Here is a 22,161-nt window from a genome sequence, read left to right as displayed (position 1 = left end):
AGTGCTGCGTACCTAAACTCTGGACCTAAACTGGACTTGTAAAAATGTTAAGGTTCAAGTCCAAAAAAAACTAAATGTCTGGAAACAATTACAGACTTGCAAAAAACATCTCTTGCTTACAATGTATAGTTATATATTCTTCTTTTTGTTCTAATCCATCTGAAACCTTCCATTGAACGTGAAATTTGCACTGGAAAAAGACGAAAACATTGCATGACTGAGCTTTTGTGTTTACTATTGACTATAATTTTTCATGTATATTTTTCAAATTGTAGGTCAACTTTATGTCAACATGGAATTTATATATGCCATGGGAAAGGTAAGGTGGTGTTCTTAAATATGGAAGTTCTGCCGCTGAACTGTGTGATGTTGTCCTTTGTTCTTAGATCTGTACCGTGAACGCTTCCCCAGTCGGTAAATCTAAAGTTAATAAAATTAGATATTTTTAAAATAGAATTAAAAAATCCCTACCTATACCAGCCCTAATTTTTCAAAGGTTTCGAACTCAACATAATTTTTCCAAACCTTACCCAACTCTTTTGCAATGCAGAACCATGTCATGATAACAAACTATGAACCTACACAAAATTCATGCAAAACAGTACCTGTAGCAGGAATGCTGTCCAAAGTACCAAAGAATTTCTTCATCAGCTGATACAGAAATTGTCGGTCATATACAGATCTGAAACATAATAAAAAAGATGTACGTATGATTAATAAATGTCAAGACCTTCATCAGAAACGTAATAGTCTGTGAACTAGTGGACTGTTAATAAAGCAGACAATTACAGTCAATACTGCCCAATACCACTCAGAAGACCTATAAAATCTGGTCTGTGTGAACAGGTGGTCACTAAAGACAGGATCCTAAATGCTTGTGTCAATGGGAAAAAGTGCTTTTGAAAAAGCTGTCGCTGTATAGTGTTTGTGAAATGAAACTAACCATCACCATGTATTAATATCTTTTTATCAGTTTATTAGGCACTACTACAGATTTTCATGTAGTATGATCACTTTTAACGCTGGGTAACATAAATTCAACATTTTTCCGATAATGGTTGTCAATGACTGAAATCAATCTAGCAGAACAATAAACCATCCTTTTTTTCTATTATTCTGTCAGTATCATGTACTATCTTTGCACTAATCATATATTATATGGTAGATTTTGTCTCTAGTCGTGCTGACACCATAATATTTCAACTTGAAACTACCTTCCGCCGCACGCACAATGACGGTGTTGTCGGACAGGTGTGAACATTATTTCGGGAGAGAAGATTCGTCTTGAATATCTTACCGCTAATTACATTTTATACAGCAGCTATTCGTTCCATCCTTGGCTTGAGGAGAGTGCTATGGATATAGACGTGTCCAAGTAAAAAAAAATACACAAAAAAAACGGCCGTACCGCACACATCAGGCCTTCGGTAACATCCCGTTTGTTGAGTCGGTAGAACGTCACTCAAAGTCGATCCCCACCGTCATGGCAACGTGTACATTATTCATGGGAAGTTAGCTGGATGCCATAGCAATGGTTATACTACTATGTCCATGTGTTCCTTGTTATGTTAGGAGCAAACTTTGAGGAAAATATCTCCAGTCCACTATCACACGCAACATTTAGACAAAAAAGTGTTCCTCACAAACCTTTGTCGTCTGCTTGACGACAGGATTCTGGGTAATGATATGGCGGCGGGAAAATACACGTGCCGTAGGTTGTAGCAACAAAGAGGAGTTTTGATCACACTTAGAATCCAGTTGCAGGTTAGCAAAAGAGATCATTGTAATAAGTTGTCTTGTAAATAATTGTGTTTAGCAGGCAGGAAATGTGACATTTGTCTTATAAACCAGCGAACAACCGTGCAGTGTGATTCTCCCACGAAGCCCCCAGACTCTGTCAATAAGGGACGGAGAGTTTTTTACATCGCCAACTTCTAATGCATCGTTATCGAAGCTTTTCAGCCAGTGTTCTGAATTACATTAGTCTATCCGGTTTGCATTGCTGGCGTAATAACTGATTTTGCATCTAGCACATATCCCTAAAATACACCATTTCAAAAAATGGCAAATTTAAATACCCCGCGAATTTATGTTACCCAACGTTATACGTACAACTTAGCATTATGCATACATGTATGACTACAATACATTAATGTTACATCTTATTCTGACCAAATTTTAGGTGTTTAGGGCAATTTAGACCACAAAAGGTATGGCATGTTAGCAAAGTTTGGATGGTGCCATTGTGATGGGAAACTTGTACCACCCACCCAAGGGTGCATTGTAGGACGAAAGACGAAGAAAATTATCTAAGGGACCAGCAAAAAGCTGCCACATTGGCCAGGACTGGTTATCCTTTTGTACAAATGTAGAGGTGGTCACTTGTTCGACTGCATCAAAATTTGCTACAACTTTTGGACTACTTTACAGAATTTCAATACTAGTATGGAAGACCTCTATAGAGTACTCTCACCTCTCAAATAGAAGTACCCCCTGGAATAGAAGTACCCCCCGGACAAATTTTCAAAATGTAATATAAGTACCCCCTGGAATAAAAGTACCCCCCGGAAAATTTCAAAAATCGACAGTCGAGGCTAGGTAAACTGTGTCCATACATGTACAACTGTCACTGTCAGAGGGAAATAAGATAATAAGCAGGTAGGTAACTTATATTTAGTCAATTATGCCATACCTATTAAGTATATAGATATTGAACAGAATAACTGTCCATAGCTTGTTCAAATCATGATCTTCCTCGCCTCTTCGTAAAATGTAATAGTAATATTGAAAAATTGGGCATAGGTTCCCCGCTATGACCCCTAACCGGGGGCCACGGTGCTTTCAAATTCAACAAGTGAAAATGTACATGATACATGCTTTTTCTACTTGGAACTTGAAGCAAGTGATCAAAGAAAATTGTTATATCATTTTATTATGACTGACAATCAGTGACATATAACAAAAATCATCAGAGTACTTTTAAAAGTTAAATGTACCTGATCAAATTTTCTAAAAACATCAACCACAAAAAAACACAAATATGAACACAGTCCTTCCACAGAAGAAATATGTCATAAACTTTTGCTCCATAGCGTCGAAAACAAAGTGAGACGCTCGGATTTCGAGTTCCCGCGGTAAATCCCACAATATTGAATAGAAATTGACTGTAAAAGTAGCTCAACGTCACAGACCGCACATACTAAGAAGTTACCCATTACGTGTTGACACTAGAAACCCGGGGTGAACCGCCAAAATTGGGAAAATCTTACGATTATTTAAAAAAATGAACCCTCTGAAAATAAGTATGGCGCTGTGTGTCTATCGTTGCCCCAAAAATATAATATTTCCATGCGTTTACGGTATCATTTTAAAGATCGGTATCCGCATTACGCAATATGCTGCTAGCAGTGTTTCCGCCAGACAGCGACTGAGAGGCCGTCCACTTGGGGAGGGCCGTACCGCGAAAATTAATTGACCGTACCGCGAAAATTAATTGACCGTACCGCGAAAATTGATTGACCAGGAAAAGTAACTGAATGTTGTGATCAGAAAAGACTTTGTTAATTTTTCAAAATCAATTTGTTACGAAGGTCGCTATAAATGAGTATAATACTGCTTCAATCGTCACAAAATGCGATCTATATTGACCAGAAACGTCTTAAGTGTAAAAGGGGTTTTCCCGCCCTGTGGTCACGTGACATCTTGCCGTAAACCAATCAGAGCACAGGTTTTATGACGCGGACCAATCAGCGCTTAGAACCTTGCATATCAATGAGCTTAAAAACATGGCGGACGGCCCGGGACGGAGCAGGTTGCCGACTCGAGAGACTCGAGCGAGCGACTTATGTGAATTTTCTACGGTACATATGGAGAATTTTCACGGAAAAACATTCAAAGGAATATATATTGTGTCGAATACGGTCAGAAATGATGGCGAATCGCGGCAAATCACGACGTAGAGGCTGAAAAGCACGGGCGAAATTCTTGTTTTGTTTACGTTTTTCCTTGTTTTCTTCGATGACTTTCTTCGATTGAGTCTTGAAAAACGGGTTTTTAATGAGATCACCGTATGCCAAAGGCACCGACATCGATTCTTCGCAAGCTTAACAATAGCAACAAACAAAAGAGTGTGAATGTCCAACGATATAGAGCGTCCCCACGCCCGCAGTAACAAAGAAAAACAAAGAAATTATGCCGACCTCTCGTATTTTTTTCCCAATTTCTCGGCATTTAGTTTGTCTTTTTTTATAAAGAGGATGGCCTATGTCTGAGTTCAGGCCGTCCAAAGCGAAATAAGGCCGTCATTTGACGGGAAGACGCCCCTCTGGCGGAAACACTGGCTGCTAGTTTTACTGTCGCCATGCCTGAGAGTGGCGGCCATGTTTCGCGATTTCGCGCTGTTGTTTACCGAATCATATCGGACATATTTCTGCCGTTTTAGAGATTTTGTGGCCTCAAAACACATATCACAAGGGAAGTTAAGTTATGATTGTTGTTTTAACGTGTTACATGTCTTCTGCGATCAAATAATTCTTCCGCCGCGCTGCCGATACTACGGATATAGTGGTCAGGAAATTATTATGCAGGCGTGCACTCTACTCCACACGTTTTTGATCAGCGTGCTTTGGTTTACGATGTAAACAGAGACTATCAAAGTTATTTATATGAAAATTGTATTTTAAAATGTCAATGTCGCGTCTTATTTTCCGGTTTACTTTGTAGCATCATAGCGATATCGACCGATATGTTACGAGTGCCGCCAGGATACTTTTCACAAGGCCGTCAAAGCGGCGAGAAAATCAACGCCGGTAGGCTGAAAAATAGCAAATTACGAGCAAAAATACCGGGGAAATATGGGCAGAAAAACCTTACCTTACGATTTTAGAGGGATTCCTGGTTTGCAAAGCCTCAATTTTTCAAAAAATAATAAATGTACCGTCTAGAATAAGAAAGTAACGGGTGGAACTATAGGCGAAAAAAAATAAACGTACCGGTACGTTTATTTGAGAGGTGAGAGTATGGTGCTTTGTACTATGAGATTAATAAGGACTATTGTCTTGTTTCTAAGATTGTTTCAGGATAACATTGCTCAGTAGAAACACTTTGACAAAGTACATGTAAATACCTTTCCAGAGCAGGTGGATTCAGTCGAGAGTCAGCCTTTTTCAGCACGTTCCAGAACTTTTTCAGCTTTGGCGTAGCCTTCAGTTCTTGCTGTAGACGAGCCTGAAATAGAAATCGGTGCATAATCATTTGGTTAATAACAATAAACAATGTTAACTGAGGTTTGGTAGAATACTGTAATCTATTTTCCGTGTATAGTTTCATCAGGTTGGTAAGTCACTGAATAAAAAGACACAATACACACTTTTTACACAACCAAGTGATTTCTTCAACCGACCTTTTGGTGACCATCGGTCACCTTTATCAAGATACAGTATCTGAAAACGTATCTATAAGAAGCAACACCTGTGCTGCAGTGCAATGTGAACCAGTCAGAATTGCCTTGAAGAAGGTGACAGATGCTCACCAAAACGTCAGTGGAATAAATCACTGTCTTGGTTGTGCAAAAAGAGTCTTTTTATTCAGTAATTTATTTTCACGGCAATCACAGGGACTCTTTGTAGTAGACAAGGAAAAGAGGTTTTTCTGTTGTTTTAAGTTTGCAGATTAAACAATATCTGTAGCACATTGGAAATGCATTTGAATTTGTAGTGGAAAGCTCACCGTGACAACTACAAAAATAAAGCCACTAGTTATGAATATTTCATATTCACAGTATATTTTTTCACACTGAAAAAAATGATGCAAAAGAATTTTTCAAAGCTGGAAAAATCATTGCTTACTGGTAGCAGGTTTATCCACATGGGAAGGGAGACCAGTCGCTGTACTTGTCCTCTCACTAAGTCCACCTCCTGAAAACAATAATAGAACTGTTAAAACACAACTGTACCACTAAGTACAATCAAAGACATGTTTTGTACCTTAGCATGTACATTTACTGTAAATGCTTTTAAGTTTGCGTGGTTTTCATTTCACGGTAGGGAGAAAATGGAGTGTTCGTGGTAGTTATAAGTTCGCGTTTGAAACAATAGTAGCACCACAGTCGTACAAATGTAGGTGGGCAAAAAGTTTTGCGGTGGTTTTAACTCAGCACTGAAGAGTTCCCTGCGAAAACTGCAAACTTAAAACCACCGCGAACATTTCTGCACTTACAGCAACTTCTGGTACAAGTGAATGTTATGGTAACTTAGTGATAACTCTATTCCTTCTCTATCACATCCATTTGCACAAAGGAAGCGCACCTTATAAGGACCTTGTCTAATGTGTCGGAAATGTCATGACCGAATATGGGGTTTGCAAGGTTACAATTACTCAACCAACTGGATAAGATTTGGAAACTATCACACATTCCAGACAGCATTTGCTGACGAAAATCTTATTACCTGGATGTCTAACCTTCAAACACTTCACCTTGAAATATGAGGTTCCTTAACATTTTTCAAGACATGGTCTTCAACCAAAAAAAAACAAAAAAACATTGAAAATCTACTGCAAGATAAAAGCTCAGGGCTTATCAGAAATGACAGCTCCTTCTGTTACTGTAAATTCATTTATTTTTGCAGGGAACTTTTCTGTTGCGGTAGTATTGTGGTAATACTGTAAATGCAGAAATGTTTGTGGTAGTTTTATGTTCGCGGTTTTTGCAGCGACCGTTTCACCGTAAAGACTTGTGTCCAATACTGTAGCAGTACGTGGCTATAGTGCTGCCGCGAACTTAAAACCAACGCGAACACTCCATTTTCGCCTTAGTGCGAAATAAAAACCACACAAACTTAAGTGCATTTAAGTGCATTGGTAACGCATATTTGCGGTAGAGAGGTTACCGTTAAAAAAAAACGCAAAAATAAAAACACTGCAAACATTTCAAGGTTTACAGTACGTCAAAGATGACTGAAACACATGTACAACTGACCAGACTGTTGAAGCAGTGTATGAGGAACACCAGCAAAACGGTCTGTTCCCTCAGCGTGATACCCTCCTCCTGCAGGCTGGCCGCCATCACTCGACGGAAGAACATCGGGAAGTGGTCAGGCTTCTTTACAAAGGGCTGGAAATACACAATAACACAACGGCTTAATCTACATCAGACAGGCTATTAGCTAGCAGGGCGTCAGGGAGTCTTTGGGATACCCTACACTAAGAAAAGAAGGAAATTGGATGCCCTTCTTTTGCAGAGGACACACAGAAGCCCCCCCCCCCCGTTTCCCCGATAATTACATACACATGCACAATGTGTTCCTCATTTGAGGTGAAGCATGATGCTTTTTCAAGTAGGTAGTGGTAGTGAAATGCGGCCTCGCCATGGCTAGCATTTTTGGCCAAGCACACCGGGTCACCTCTATTCTTCTCGATAAGTGTGTTGAGTTCTTTTACATGCAGAGGTTTGACTCTTGAGGCTTATGCCCGAAGCTCTTTCATATATACACGGGGTCGTGGTTTTATGTCACCATCCGAAATGTATGCAATCCCTTACAAAATGTCCGAGCTGGAGTAGACAACAGGATCGAACTTGGGCCCCAGGATCCATGGAATTTGATCCAGACTGGGTGCATGTGCACCTTTGTGCACCAAAAATTGGAGCTGTGGACTGTGGGTGTACCTAGATATTTTTGTACGCTATTGCGTAAAGCCTACTACTACTAAAGGTACTATTGTACACTACAGAATATTCTTGAAATGTAAGTATCAGAAAAAGTAATACACAAATGTTTAACCTTTAGTTGTACTTTATTTGATGTGCTACTTGTTCAAAATTCAAAGTTAGCTATAGAATTACATTTTGAAGTTCTCAAGAGAGGCAGTAGCATTGAACTTCGTAATTATGTTTTGCTGACATTCAACTTTATCATATGTTGTGCACCCAAAATTCTTTCTGTGCACCGAAATATTTTGGTTGGGAGTACCAGTGCACCTATTTCCAAAAATGAATTTTGAGCCCTGACCATATATGTATAGAGGGCTAGGTTGCAAAACATGGCAACGTGTGGCGCAATCGGTAGGGCGCTTCACCCACAACTGAGAGGTCCCGGGTTCAAAACCACCGATATACCCCGATGTTGTGCACTTGGGAAAGACACTTTACATGACTTTCCTCACTTCACTCAGGAGTAAATGAGTACCTAGCTTTGGTTAGGGACGTCCCTCAGATAGGACGTTAAATAAAGGTCCCATGTTTGAGGAGAGCCACACCTCAAGCACGTTAAAGAACTCACGGCACTTATCGAGTACGTGTCCTTCCCGGTGTGAGTGGATCATATAGAATCTGTCTGGATATGCAGCTTGTACTCTTCAGTACAAACCTGGTGTGTTACACCTTGAGGCAGTTTACAGGGTATGCAATACAAACAACAACAAAAACATACCTCCCATGCAGGCACCTTCTCCCTGAATTTCTCGTTGACCATGACAGCTACAGACATCATGTGCGCGTGTGTGGCCTTGTCTGGGTTGTAGTTTGGCCACAGGAAGTTTTCCAGGAACTGACTAAATTCCAAAAGCATGACCCTTCTGATAGCAAACCTGTGTGCAGTGGGGGACAATATTTGAAATGTTATCAAGTGAACATTTTCAAAAAAATCACCAGATTAAATCCTTGAATGAATGTAATTATTCATACGTTTGTGAAGGTTAGACATCCAGGTAAACAATATATAAAGAAAGAAATCTCCGAATTTTCATCCAGTTGTAGAGTTTGAATTCTTTTTATGTAATTATTAATACTTTGCAAAACTAATCATAAGAATTTCATTCACCAAATTAGGTCATTTACAGTCTGGATAAGTGCAACAGTCAATTTAATCAAACCTGTGATTGAATCAAGCTAAACACTTAAAAAGTAGTACTGTAAATGTAGAAATTTTCGCCGTGGTCTACATGTATATTCTTGTCCAATACTGTAGCACTATTTGATTATACTATTTTTAAGTGCTGCTGCAAACTTAAAACCACCGCAAACACTCCATTTTCGCCTTAGCGCGAAATAAAAACCATGCGAACTTAAATGCATTTACAAGTAGTAGTAGACTAGTAGTAGTAGCTAGTAGTAGTAGTATCCAGTATAAAAGCAATATTTTTAAAAGAGAACATACTTGGTACCCAGTAGATCCTTCTTGTAGATATCTTCAACAACCTATAGGGCAAAAAGAAGAAATGTAAGGGTTATGGAGTTTACGAATCATTCTTTTGTGACAGCAGATGTTTGTATGTCCTAAAGAAGTTATGTTTACATGCTTAGTCAACACATCCAAATGAATTTATTCCTATGATTAATCTTAACATTTTTGGCGACTTTTTTTTTGTTTGATAACCAAAAATCGTCATTTCAAAATATACTCGTTGACACACATAATTCTTGATGTATTACCATCATGTACATTCCTGCAAGTGCAAAGTTATGTTCATAAATATCGAAGTACAAGCCAAGGAGGGCCTTTTTTCTAAAAACCGGCGTGGCCTTATAAATCCTGATGACGTAATCATGACGTCATACCAATTTGCATAAATTATCACCTTGCTACATGTATAAGGTACTACCTGAAAAAAAATTAAGGTTGAAGAAGGTTTATAAAGCTGAAAGAAGTTTTTTTTTTCTCAATAACATCCCAAAGCTCCTCAGCCACCCTTCAACGGTACCTTAAAGTACAAAGATTATAAATTGATAATCATGATGTTTTGTAAACAGAAAAAAATGGAATAGTCTACCACAGCCTATTGAACAGTTTAAGAGCAAAGAGATTTCTATCATGTCACTTTAGTGATTAGACAGAAGAAAGCTCCCATACCTGTGGGTCAAATGTTGGAGTTGGACCTCTGCGATGCGGTGCCCATAACTTGTTAGCAAACTGTACAAACAGATAAAGAAATCAAATTGGTTATTGTTGTCAATAAAATTTAAAAGGAAAAGAAACAACTGAATCAGTGAATATTTGTCTTGCTCACACATACAAGAACATAACACAAAGCAGCATGGATGTGTTTTTGTCACTCTTTGTCCATTGTAAAAGCAAATACTAGAAACAGTACCTTTGTTTATGATTTTTATGCCTATACAATAAGTAAACAAGGGACTTCCAATAAGCCAGTTCAAAGTTTGAACTGCGCATGTGCAGTGCAATGGATTATGGGTCATTTATGTCATGCCTGGGCCTGATACAGGTGTTCCAGACCATGTGATAACTATCCGTATCACATGAGGTTCTAGAGTTGTATCACACGGAATTCCATAGAATATTTCAAATGTATTTTGAGCGTGCCAGTTGCGCCGCCGTCGAAAAATTGAATACCAGATTCGGAGGTTGGAATCAATGTTGTTACACCTTTTTTTTTTAGTACACAAAAGTCCCTCAACTTCTGGCGCATTCCGCATTGAAATGTGTGTTTCCTCAGGTGGGTATGACATAAATAAAATACAACACATTGTATTCCGCATCACCCTCGGTCCCGGCCCTCTGGCGAGTCGCCCACGGTCGGATCAGTACCTCGGGCGATGCGGAATACCGTGTTGTATTCTATACATACCTGAGTAAGTCTGTCCCCCTGTATCTGCTCCACTGTGATGGCAGCTCCCTTCCTTCCACGGCCACTCATGGTTGGTAGTCAACTTGAAGTTCTCTTCACAAGAAATGTTTCTTTTGAACCACGCGATGAAGCTGTCTGACCAATCTATCCAGTTTCTACTGTAACATGAAGTGAAAGAACAGATTGTTTTTACTTCTGGTCGAATCTGGTCACATTGATGCAAATAATGTGCAGTGTTCTCGCCAGGCCTTTTCAGCATAGGGGCCCCCGATGCTGTGATCTGGACCCCCGATGCTGTGATCTGGACCCCCGATGCTGTGATCTGGACCCCCGATGCTGTGATCTGGACCCCCGATGCTGTGATCTGGACCCCCGATGCTGTGATCTGGACCCCGATGCTGTGTTTCAATGAGCATAGGGGTGTTTCTTTCTAGGAAAAACCTTCATAAGTCTATAAAAAGTTCATATTTGGCTTTAGAATGAGGATGTGGCAGAGGAAAAACTTTAACTTCACAAAATTTCTCCCTCAAAATGCAGGAAATAGTGTCTTATTTGGTTATGAACTTCAAAATTTTGTCCGGGAACATGCCAGACTTCCAACCGTTGTCATGTCTTTGGTATTCCGCGAGTGACTTGCGCCTCGCAAAGTTGGCCTTTGAATTCGGTACCTGACCCCTATGCTGTGAAAAATTCTGGTGAGAACGCTGATGTGGGTGTAAAGGGCAGGGGTATGCCTAAGCATTCGCAGAAATTTTATCAAGAAAATATGTCTGTTTTCCATAACATTCGTGCAAATGCTTAGGCACCCTTGGTTTGAAAAAAAAACGAAAATAAGAAACTTGTATGATGACAGGATAGTTAAAAATCTTGTTTTAAAATCTTAACTTCATATCTCCATAATTCGACATGTCAATTATCGATAACGAAGTAAGAAATGTAGTAAATCGTCCAACAGCAGGGCGTGCGGGAATACCAGGGCGATGTGACAAGAAATTTAAAGTGTCAAGTATAAAGTTTGTAAACTTTGGTGCACACAACAAAGCGATGGGGGAGGGGGGCACTAAGACAGCGTGCGCGTTAAGAGTAGAGTAGAGTAGAGTAGAATTTTCGGTCAGGTAGGACTGCTCCAGTTTAGACCGCTCTTCATTAACAACTACCCCGTCATATATCTACGCCGTCATGGTTGGAACAGCATCGAAAGTTTCACACAATAGACTTCACCAATAATGCGTACCTTTGAGAAACTTAGGAGTGTTGATCTTCAGCTGATTTGACATAAACAACGAGGAAGACTTGAACCTACGTTTCCCCAACGCTTCTCCAAACCATGCCGATGGCGGGGCAAAGGTCACGGAGCGTGCGCACCTCTGTACTTCATCAAGCGGGAAATTTGAACCTGGGACTTGTGGCTCAATGACTTGAATGTATTAATCATGTCTACTTCTAAACATTTGACGTGGCCACTATGGGTGCTAAGACAGCGTGCGCGTTAAGAGTAGAGTAGAGTAGAGTAGAATTTTCGGTCAGGTAGGACTGCTCCAGTTTAGACCGCTCTTCATTAACAACTACCCCGTCATATATCTACGCCGTCATGGTTGGAACAGCATCGAAAGTTTCACACAATAGACTTCACCAATAATGCGTACCTTTGAGAAACTTAGGAGTGTTGATCTTCAGCTGATTTGACATAAACAACGAGGAAGACTTGAACCTACGTTTCCCCAACGCTTCTCCAAACCATGCCGATGGCGGGGCAAAGGTCACGGAGCATGCGCACCTCTGTACTTCATCAAGCGGGAAATTTGAACCTGGGACTTGTGGCTCAATGACTTGAATGTATTAATCATGTCTACTTCTAAACATTTGACGTGGCCACTATGGGTGCTATCGTGGTAACGTTATCCATGAATACTCCAGTCCTTGGGCTCTATCAAGGACTTTAATATATCAAGGACTTTTAAAACGTCATTGGTCCTTCTGGCTCCAAACAACAGACAGACGATCAACGGTATTGAAGCGCCGACTGGTGATCTATGACCGGACTGCAACCGTAAAACGTTCGACATCTACGTTGTACATAACTTGTAGTACCGTCACGTATCACTAGTCGACGCTTCAATACCGTGGTTAAACGCTTAAGGGTCAGTGTTCTCAAACAAAGCGTTACTTAACCTTTATCAAACTGCTAGAGTCCATTCCAAGTCACCAAGAGGGTTTTTGAACGATATTTGTAATAGTTTTGAATTATTTCTAATAAAAGAATATCTGAGCAACAATATTTCTAAATTTTCTTAAATGATTGAATATGAAAATTTGCTTTTTTTTTCAAATTCATTTAGATAGTTTAGAAACATTTTGAAAGTTACTGCACAAAAATCTCTTTACTTTGAATAATTTCTAAACATCTACATGATTCTTTCAGGTTTAGAAATATTTACAAAAAATGGTAGGAAATGGTAGATAATGGTGGAATGGTGATTGCCCCCATAAATGTAGGTGCTAGTCCGGCCCTTCTGTCTGCTTTTGTGTATCTTTAGATTTCACTGCAGGACACTGTTGGGTCCTTTGTGGAGAGCATTCTTCCCTATACTTCGTAATGATGTGTGAATTGCTTTCTTCACAGCCCTCTTACCTATTTATAAAGATGTTACAAATAATGGCACAAAATGGCTAGAAAGTATTACAAAATGGCTGTAAAGAATTGTAAATAATGGTAGAATGCTGTTACCATTATTTAGAAACTGTTAGAAATATCATATTCCACATAAGGAATATTTATAAAGTTTTAGAAAACCGGAGGAATATTTATAAAGTTAAAATCACATTCAAAATATTTCTAAAGTATAAAATCTCTCACACAAATAATTACAATAGATTGAAAACATTTGTAAATTATGACAATAACAACCCTCTTGTTGACTTGGGATGGACTCTATGTTACTGATTAATGTTAATGTTTGACTTTATCTTAAGCCACGGCACTAGAATTTATAGATGACAACCTCTGCATCCTCTGCAGTTATACCGCCAACAAACAAACCAACAAATATAAAAGGTCTACTGCAGTACTGATTGAACCCGCCAGAAGGCCCATTTTCGAAAATTGACCTTTGTCTTAACAACATTAACTTACCTAACGTTACCAAAAATCATAAACATCCATTCGTGGCATCAAGAGTTATACCGCCGTTTGTTTTTCAATTCAATGTCTATTGTAGTCATCATAACTCAAAAACCTCTTGATGGATTATGATGATATTTGGCATATGGGTAGGTGATAGGAAGACGAAAGTAAAGGTTGATTTTGGGCCCCTAGTATGTGACCTTGGTACTGCAGCAGAATATCTGGGGTTTTTTTGTGGTTTTTTACCTGGACAGGCTATGGTCTTGATCTTTTAGTGGCAGATAGCTTGCTGCTTCGTGTTTCATCAAAGCCGAGCCAGAGTAGTTATGTAATATCACACCCGTTTTCCATCAATGCATACTTAATCTCATATAATATATTAATGAAAGAAGTAGCTAGCTATGAAGTAAAAATTGTAGGCTTTGAATAAATCTTGTGGCGAGATACTCAATTTTGTTTATCAGGTGTCATTCATGGATCAACCATAAAACTTTCCTTCTTTTCGACCAAATCCACTTATTTCAAAACCATGCATGCTCTTGTTCACGAGCCTCTTTCTTTAAAAAAAACAGAATCAAATTATAGATATTTTTCAATTGCGTATAAGTTATGCAATAATTACCATTACAGATTTACAAATGGTCACAAAACACAAACAGATGTGATGACTGCAATAATTTCATGTTCATCATCATATCAGACACATAACAGAAAAGTCTACATGGCTTTTCATGATATTGTACTCACTCCTTCAAGTGATTCAAAAGTATTCATATTCCGCAGGGAATGTCCAATATCTTAATGTATATACATATTTTTTGCATATAGAAATAAATATCTGTGTCCAGCACAAAATGGTACATAAATACAATATTCTTTTTTGAAAATAAGTGGACCCCATATAAGGCCACAGACAATATTTTGCTCGTTATAAGTCTTGACGTCATCTCACTGCTGCTTGACAGACAGCTGGCGTGTGACGTCATCTCACTACAGTTTGATAGACAGCTGGGGTGTGACATAATCTCACTGCTGCTTGACAGACAGCTGGGGTATGACGTCATATCGCTGCCGCTGGGAAAACACTGTCGTGTGACGTCATCTCACTACTCTGTCATGACAGTTCGATGCGTTTGCATCTGTCTGCACCTGAGTCTGAGCTACGACGCTTACGCTTTGAACTTTCAGTTCTCTTGTCACCATGGCGTGAGCTGTCGTTGTCATTGAAGAACGTTGGACTGGCGGAACTACCGACACTGTCTCGTCCATGTTCGGACTGCGCATGCGTCTTCTTGTGACCCCCGCCTGGTTGTGTCACTGCAAACTTGTCCTCGTGAGGAACGTCAGTCCCCATGATGCGGCATTTGAAGCACTCCAGACACCAACACGACTCGTCGTCTGATGACTCGGACTCTGAGTCGCTGGACCAAACAGAGTGTTGCCGTTCGGAGGTCTCGGTGCTCGTAACGGTACTGGCTTTGGTTACGACCATCTTTGAGGTTCGAATTTTCTGTAAAGAAAGATGTTCATGATATGTTCACTTACAAGTTACTATTCTAAACAACCAACGTATTTCGTTGAAAAAACGCTACCTCTTGTGGCATTCGGCAAATAGGTATAGCAACATAATATAGCAATTTATTCATCCAGAGGATCGTACGATATGATATTACATATTACACAGCTAAAAGTTATGACATTTTTCACAGACCCTGGGACTTAATCATAATAAAAGTAACGGTGAAACAGTACTACATTATTTGATACAATATGATTCACCCCTGAGGTGTGGCCAAAAAGTGCATGACGTAAGCCATGTGTAGGAATCTGACCTGTAAAACCTCCAGAGGTGTAGGACGTGACGTCAGAGTTGAGAGTCGTGACGTCAGCCGTTTGTCTCCGGCAGCATCTCCATGACAACGCACATCGGGATGTTTCCCATCATGCCTTGTGGAACCTGGTTCGGTCCTGTCTGGTTGACGACATAACTGGATCGTCTGTCGTGAATATTTAAGAATGTTTGAGGGCTTACAAATTTCCATAAGGCTATACGAAGCAGGAGCAGTGTCAAAAATATCATATATATATCTTAAATAGATGTAATTCTAAAACGTATATGTTTAAGAGAATAATACATATATTTCTAGATAGATAAGATTTTAAAACATTTGTTTGAGAGGATAATAGTAATACACTTTTTAAAACAATTCACATTTCAAATCAATAGAAACACAAGACGTATTCTAGATCAATGGGGGTTCTGAAAACACTTGGTTATCAGAAGAACATATGTTTTCAGAAATGATAGGGTTTGGGGAACACATGTTTTAGCGAACAACATGCTTTCAGAAATGTTTTCGTATACAATACATGTTTCATTTTTATGTATTGATCTAGAATACATATTGTATTCAAAAAGATATTGATATGAAAGATGAATTGTTTCAAAAAGTATTTATCATTCTCTCAAACATATATGCTTTAGAATCACATCTATTTAAGATATACATATGATATTTTTGACACTGTTCCTGCAGCAACAGTCATGAATAAATTGGAGAAGCGAAACCAGTTGGCTAGTTGTAGAAGCGACAATAGTGTTGTAGAGTTGGGTACAGTTGCATACTCGGTACGTGATACTAGCCTACACGAGCACATTACTGCAACTGTATGCACATCTTGGAAAAGGGAATAAAAGACTTGTTACAACGTTAATCGTCTTTTTTTTTAACCCCGTCTTGATTTTTTCGCGTTCTCGCATTTGGCCTGACTTTGGCGAATTTTTCATGCATATGAGCGAAATCTAGGAGATCCTAATAACTGGGCACCGCTACATGTATGTGCGGTATGATTTCAAACCAGTTCTTACTTGTTTGACGTCACAGGATGGATGCTGATCCGGTCGAAATGTTGACGGGTGTCTGTAGCCGTCACCATGGCGACGATAATCACCCTGGATGTTCGCTCGGACACTATTCGATGCATCATGGGATGTTGCAGGACTCGTCTTCGCCGCTGGGAGGCGCGACTGAACAGTCGGGACCTACAATAATCAAGGAGGTTAAATACCTCCTTGCAATAATGTACTGTTTTAGCTATGTTCAAAAAGTATACAAGTAAAGAGCAAGTTCGAATTCTTCAGCAAAATCATACGATGGCCCAATATGACATCTTGTCGCCTTTGGACAATTTTTGTTGGATTCAAGAAGTCGAACAAAATGGTTTCAGAAAAGTTCCAAAGAGTATACTAGTAAAGAGCAAGTTCGAATTCTTCAGCAAAATCATACGATGGCCCAATATGACATTTTGTCGCCTTTGGAAACTTTTTTGTTGGATTGAAGAAGTCAAAGAAATGGTTTTAGAAATGTTCAAAAGAGTATACGGGATACTCAGATAAGAGCAAGTTCAAATTCTTCTGCAAAACCATACGATGGCCCAATATGACATTTTGTCGCCTTTGCAAACTTTTTTGTTGAATTCAAGAAGTCGAAAAAATGGTTTCCGTAGACGACGACATTTCTTGGCCACAGAAGAATATTAAGATATGAAGAATGAAAAAACTGTTTATTCAACGATGTCTCACCTTTAGGCTACCTGGGAATAGAGCGGAGTTGATCCGATATGCTGGCTGGTGCCAGAAGCCTTCATCACGGCCGCTCCAGATGCCGTCATGGCCAGGGCGTACCCGCACAGGACCGGTATCATGTCCAGGGCGTACCCGCACAGGACCGGCGTCATGTCCAGGGCGTACCCGCACAGGACCGGCGTCATGTCCAGGGCGTACCCGCACAGGACCGGCGTCATGTCCAGGGCGTACCCGCACAGGACCGGCGTCATGTCCAGGGCGTACCCGCACAGGACCGGCGTCATCTCCAGGGCGTACCCGCACAGGACCGGCGTCAGAGCTACCGGGGAATAGAGCGGAGTTGATCCGATATGCCGGCTGGTGCCAGAAGCCTTCACCACGGCCGCTCCAGATGCCGTCATGTCCAGGGCGTACCTGCACAGCTCTGCCACCATGACCAGCTGTAGGGCGTACCCTCCCAGCTAGACAGTCCGTCTGGACAACATGGTGTGTAGGTTGAACAGCTGATGGGGCCGATGTTGGTGCGGCTTGGCGTTCCTGTCGGGAGAAATACAAAAGAAATTTTTATAGCAATAACTTTATTGCAAGTTCATGCCCAAAGCCTAATTGCAGACTAAGAAGCACATGGAGATACATGAAAATCGAAATAGTTATCTAGTCTACTGTGAAAGTTTAATGTTACTATGGTTGACTATGGTTGGGTTTGACTTCTTTTCTGAAGTACTGCTACAGTAACATCAGTAGGTGTACAAAATTTTGCGAAAATAAAGTTATTACAAACGAGATATAATCATAAAGGAATCCATCACAAAGTAATCTAGCTAGAACAATTTTCAGTGTTGCTGTTAACTTTTATGCTGTCCCAAAAAAAAACTATTCTTTCTATTTCCAGCTTCTTATATACAATGACGCGACAGCTGATAGATGTAATTTTTAATCACCTGTTGAGAACCAGTAGCTTTCCTAGACTGTAGACCCGAAGTCTATATGGTTCGGTCTTAAAGGAACCCCAAGCAATATTAGGGCCCAAAAATCGGACTTTGGAATTCAATTTGTTTAGTCATTTCTATACATGATTAGTTCAAGCAACACTATCACAATGTAAAGCAACGTCCATGATGAAAAAATACGACGTCGACATGTGATGTGAGAACTTACTGAAAATCGTGGCCGGAGTTTTTGTAGGCTCGTAAAACTAAGGGGATCATCGTACGGCACGATTTTGCCCTGTTTTTAAATGCTCAAAGAATAAAGTTATTACGCAAATGTACTTAACAATGTTAACAATAAATGTCACTAAGTATATGAAGATTTCAGCTTTTTTGCCCCTAATATTGCTTTGGTTGCCTTTAACGTGTGGCGTATGACGGTTACTTTGACAGGACAAATTACCTGAGCTACAGCTGTACTAGACTTCTCGTTGGCTGCGGGTTCGTCCATAGATGTCCCTGTATGATTCACATGAAGGACGCTGACTCCCGTGATGCCTGTAGGATGTGGAGACGACGCCAGGCGGCGCTTTCTTAACACACCGTGAGGAGCAGTCGGAGAAGGCGAAGACGTTCTTCGTGACGACGCCTTATGCTGCTTCTTGTGACGCTGTCTGCTCCGGATGGGACACCGCTCGTCATCCGAGGAACCTTCGGAGTCAGCGTCGCAAAACAGCCGACGGGACGGGTCTCTTCTTCGCCCAGTGTGGTTCGTGTTTAGTGTAGGCATCGTTACAGCGTTCTGTGGGGGATACACGGAGCACCTTACACTGACTGTTGTAATAGAACTGAATATATCGAACAAAGTACGTACATGTATGCAATTCAATTAATTATATATCTATGTCGTAAAGGTAGCCCATGTCTAGCCTCCGTTGCAGGCTTCCCCGACAAGGCGATTTTCAACTTATCGGGGCCAGGTTCTTCTGCTGGGGGGCCGTATCTGCTTGAGGACCGTATCTGCTTGGGATCCTGTAACCGCTGTGTGAGAAGCCTGCGCTTACAGGATTCCAAGCAGATACGGGGCCTCAAGCAGATACGGTCCCCAGCCAAAGAACCTAGCCCCCATAAGTTGAAAAATCGCCGAGGGGAAGCCTGCAACGGAAGGTAGCCCATATTCCTGCTGCTGCAAAACCATCCACAACAAGAGTTCGTAGACCTCATATCTCCATGAACTATCCTGTTTATGAAAATGACTTACACATTTACATGATATATGCTTGGTCATAAACACCTTTATATAACTTACACATGTTGTAATATTGACAGTCCTATTATTTTCCACTTAGATGAATTATGGCGCTTTTGCATTAATTATGCAAATTAGGAATTTATTTGCATAATTGGTATCTGTTGATGTCATACTTGCCATAAACTACATATGCTACATGCATTTGAGTCTTATAATGGAAAACACTGCAAATATAGATTTTCCTCATTAGTTATGCAAATTAAGTCCCAATAAGCATAATTTGCACAACATTATTTACATTTCCGTCTAAGCTACCTGCATACCAAATAAAATCGAAATCTGTCTTTCCTTTGGTTCGTTATTCTCCTTAGAAGATTTTCACAATAGCGCCCCTGCACTTCCAAAGCAAGCTGTTAGGGGGCCCAAACCTACATTACTTCTTCATTACATCACAAGCTATCAGCTATCCAAAGATCAAGACAATAGCACGTCCAGGTCAAAAGATACAAAAATGGAAGTTCTGCTGCAGTACCAAGATCACATACCAGGAGGCCCAAAATGGACCTTGAACTTCAGCTTCACAACACCTGCCCACATACCAAATTTCATTGTAATCCATCAAAAGGTTCCTGAGTTATGCTGACTACAGTGGTGCGGAAACACAAACAGACAAACAAACACACACACAGACACACCCAAAACTATATCTCCATTTTTTTTTTCTTTTCATGGAGATAAAAATGGAATGAAACATTTTTATGGCACTAGTACTGCTCAGTTATCCACATAATGGTACACACCTTTCTATGGTCCTAAACTGAACATCGAATTCTCATACATTAACCGTCCACAGCATTCAGTCACGATGTTTGTTGCAGTACCTTTAAAACCGGGTACTCAAAATATCATAATTGTTGCAATAACTATCAAACCGGGTACTCATATAATGTCTTCATGTCGCCTGCAGTTTAAGATCACATACGTCAATATGAAGACGTTCAAATATCAAGACGTATTAAAAGAGTAAATTTGGGTTCCGTTACGTTGGAACTTAGCCTGGTAACCACCCAACCGGGACCCTCCCGGGATCTCAGCGGTACTGTAAGTCTTGTCCACCCACCAAGGTAGTTAGCGCACCCCGGGGAATTCTTAGGGGGTGGGAATCTGTAACCAAGCTCATGGCTCTTCTCCAAGCAGAGGCTTTGATCGAGAGGGGTAGTTTTGTTCGGGATTTTTAACGTTAGCTATCCCGGACAAAACTACCTCTCTCGATCGAAGCCTCTGCTTGGAGAATAGCTCACGTCTATGAACAGAAAAATCTGCCCTCAAAAAAAGGCAATGTTTCAGAACTGGGGCCGGAAAACATCTCTAATTTACTATTCTGTACAGTCTAGATTGTCACTACGCTAGTTGAGTTACCTTCTTGTAAGCGGGCTCCGGAGTTAGAAAAGTCCCGGCGTGTTCCTCAGCTTGTGACAGGCAGCGGTCCGGTCCTAGCAGGGAAATATCACACGTTAGCGTTCCTAAAATGACACGACTTCCATAAACATTAATGAGAATCTATGAGCTCTCTCAATAGAAATATAAACAGGTGGACAAACAGTGATGAGGATGTAAACTATAGACTGGGTTTACTCATACACGCAATTTTGAGTCGATTTGAAGTCGACTCAGGACTGTGCAAGGAAAACCCTAGACCATTCAAGTAGCGTTTGTTTTATAGTAGGAAACTCCACTTGAGTAGCCCGAAGCTCCTCATACACAGCCCCGAGTCGACTCCGAAAACTTGTGTGTAAATCTACTAGTGTAAATCGGGCCATAGTTAGAAACGATTGACCGGGTTGACTTTACACATCATTGGTGGGGTAACTCAGAATCAATATTTTACCGTTCTTGGGCGATAACGACAACTTGAATAACAGCAATTGCCATAATTACAATAATGGCAGCGTAGAAATGTAACCTCTATGGGTGGTTTCAAAAATCACAAGACACCTTGAAACAGTGTTCTGAAGAGAAAATGTACGTAAAAACAACAGTGACTGTTGGCGACTGCAGTCTTTGTGTTGGGTGTGACACAAAACAACTGTTAGAATCAAAGCCATATTAGATACATTTCACAAAACATTGACATATCACGAGTAGTTTTATGTGAAAAACTTTAAGGAAAGACATGATCTAACACAACTAAACGTGGAGAAGATTCTCACCTGTCTTTTCTTCGTGTTGCTCTCGCTCTTCTCCGTGAAAAGAGTGGCTCTGTTTGGTCAAACCTTCTGCCGACATGGCGGTATCTTCCGCCCACTGGGCACTGGACACCGTCTGTTGTCCCTCTACACGCATTTCTGACACCAAAAAGGTGAAACTTTCCGATGTTTGGGCGTAAAAACGTCTCGAAACCCGAGAGCCGAACACAAGCACGTGCGTTCTATACGAGAGTGTTTTCAACACTGTTTACATGTTTCAAAAACCGTTACCAGGTTCGAAAATTCAAAAAAGGTTGTTCTGGAACGGAGCATTGTTGGATGAAGACGTTCCACGTTCTATATCTAAAGGTAATGCCGGGTCATAGCGGTGAGAAAATCCACACCGCTCGGCCAAACAATAGCGAATTACGAGCAAATATTCCAAGGAACTACATAAGAAGAAAACCCCAGTAATTCAGTAGATGGATCCCTGGTAAGCAAAG

The 22,161-nt window shown here is 40.4% G+C and overlaps 2 protein-coding genes across 3 annotated transcripts in view; both read right to left on the bottom strand.

The window, feature by feature from the left end:
* The window catches only part of LOC136432308 (RNA helicase aquarius-like), a 40,339-nt gene extending 28,393 nt beyond the window's left edge, over positions 1-11,946 (bottom strand). The window contains exons 1-9 of one of the 2 annotated variants that reach the window (XM_066423501.1): positions 11,816-11,946; positions 10,582-10,739; positions 9,846-9,905; positions 9,153-9,193; positions 8,427-8,583; positions 6,977-7,111; positions 5,847-5,915; positions 5,126-5,226; positions 606-682 (exon numbers count right to left, since the gene is read on the bottom strand). In XM_066423501.1, coding sequence (XP_066279598.1) covers positions 606-682; positions 5,126-5,226; positions 5,847-5,915; positions 6,977-7,111; positions 8,427-8,583; positions 9,153-9,193; positions 9,846-9,905; positions 10,582-10,650 — 709 coding nt within the window. In that variant the 5' untranslated portion in view covers positions 10,651-10,739; positions 11,816-11,946. The remainder of the gene's footprint in view (positions 1-605; positions 683-5,125; positions 5,227-5,846; positions 5,916-6,976; positions 7,112-8,426; positions 8,584-9,152; positions 9,194-9,845; positions 9,906-10,581; positions 10,740-11,815) is intronic. The other variant, XM_066423502.1, reaches the window with a different exon arrangement.
* A 3,049-nt stretch (positions 11,947-14,995) lies between these two features.
* Positions 14,996-21,023, bottom strand: LOC136432307 (uncharacterized). Its single transcript, XM_066423500.1, has 5 exons — positions 20,892-21,023; positions 18,684-19,022; positions 16,575-17,828; positions 15,538-15,702; positions 14,996-15,215 (listed from the first exon to the last, which is right to left on the bottom strand). Exon 3 carries the CDS (start codon positions 17,723-17,725, stop codon positions 17,291-17,293), a length of 435 nt encoding a protein of 144 aa, XP_066279597.1. The 5' UTR covers positions 17,726-17,828; positions 18,684-19,022; positions 20,892-21,023; the 3' UTR covers positions 14,996-15,215; positions 15,538-15,702; positions 16,575-17,290.
* Positions 21,024-22,161: the final 1,138 nt, after the last annotated feature.

The sequence above is a fragment of the Branchiostoma lanceolatum genome, chromosome 4 (assembly GCF_035083965.1).
Source record: "Branchiostoma lanceolatum isolate klBraLanc5 chromosome 4, klBraLanc5.hap2, whole genome shotgun sequence".
NCBI classification, from domain to species: domain Eukaryota; kingdom Metazoa; phylum Chordata; class Leptocardii; order Amphioxiformes; family Branchiostomatidae; genus Branchiostoma; species Branchiostoma lanceolatum.
Note: the sequence above shows the minus strand (reverse complement) of the source record. Positions and strands in the feature narration are given on the sequence as shown.

What these genes read in the sequence shown, in the direction of transcription:
- LOC136432307 (XM_066423500.1), bottom strand. Translation starts at nt 17,725, where the DNA reads ATGGTGGCAGAGCTGTGCAGGTACGCCCTGGACATGACGGCATCTGGA.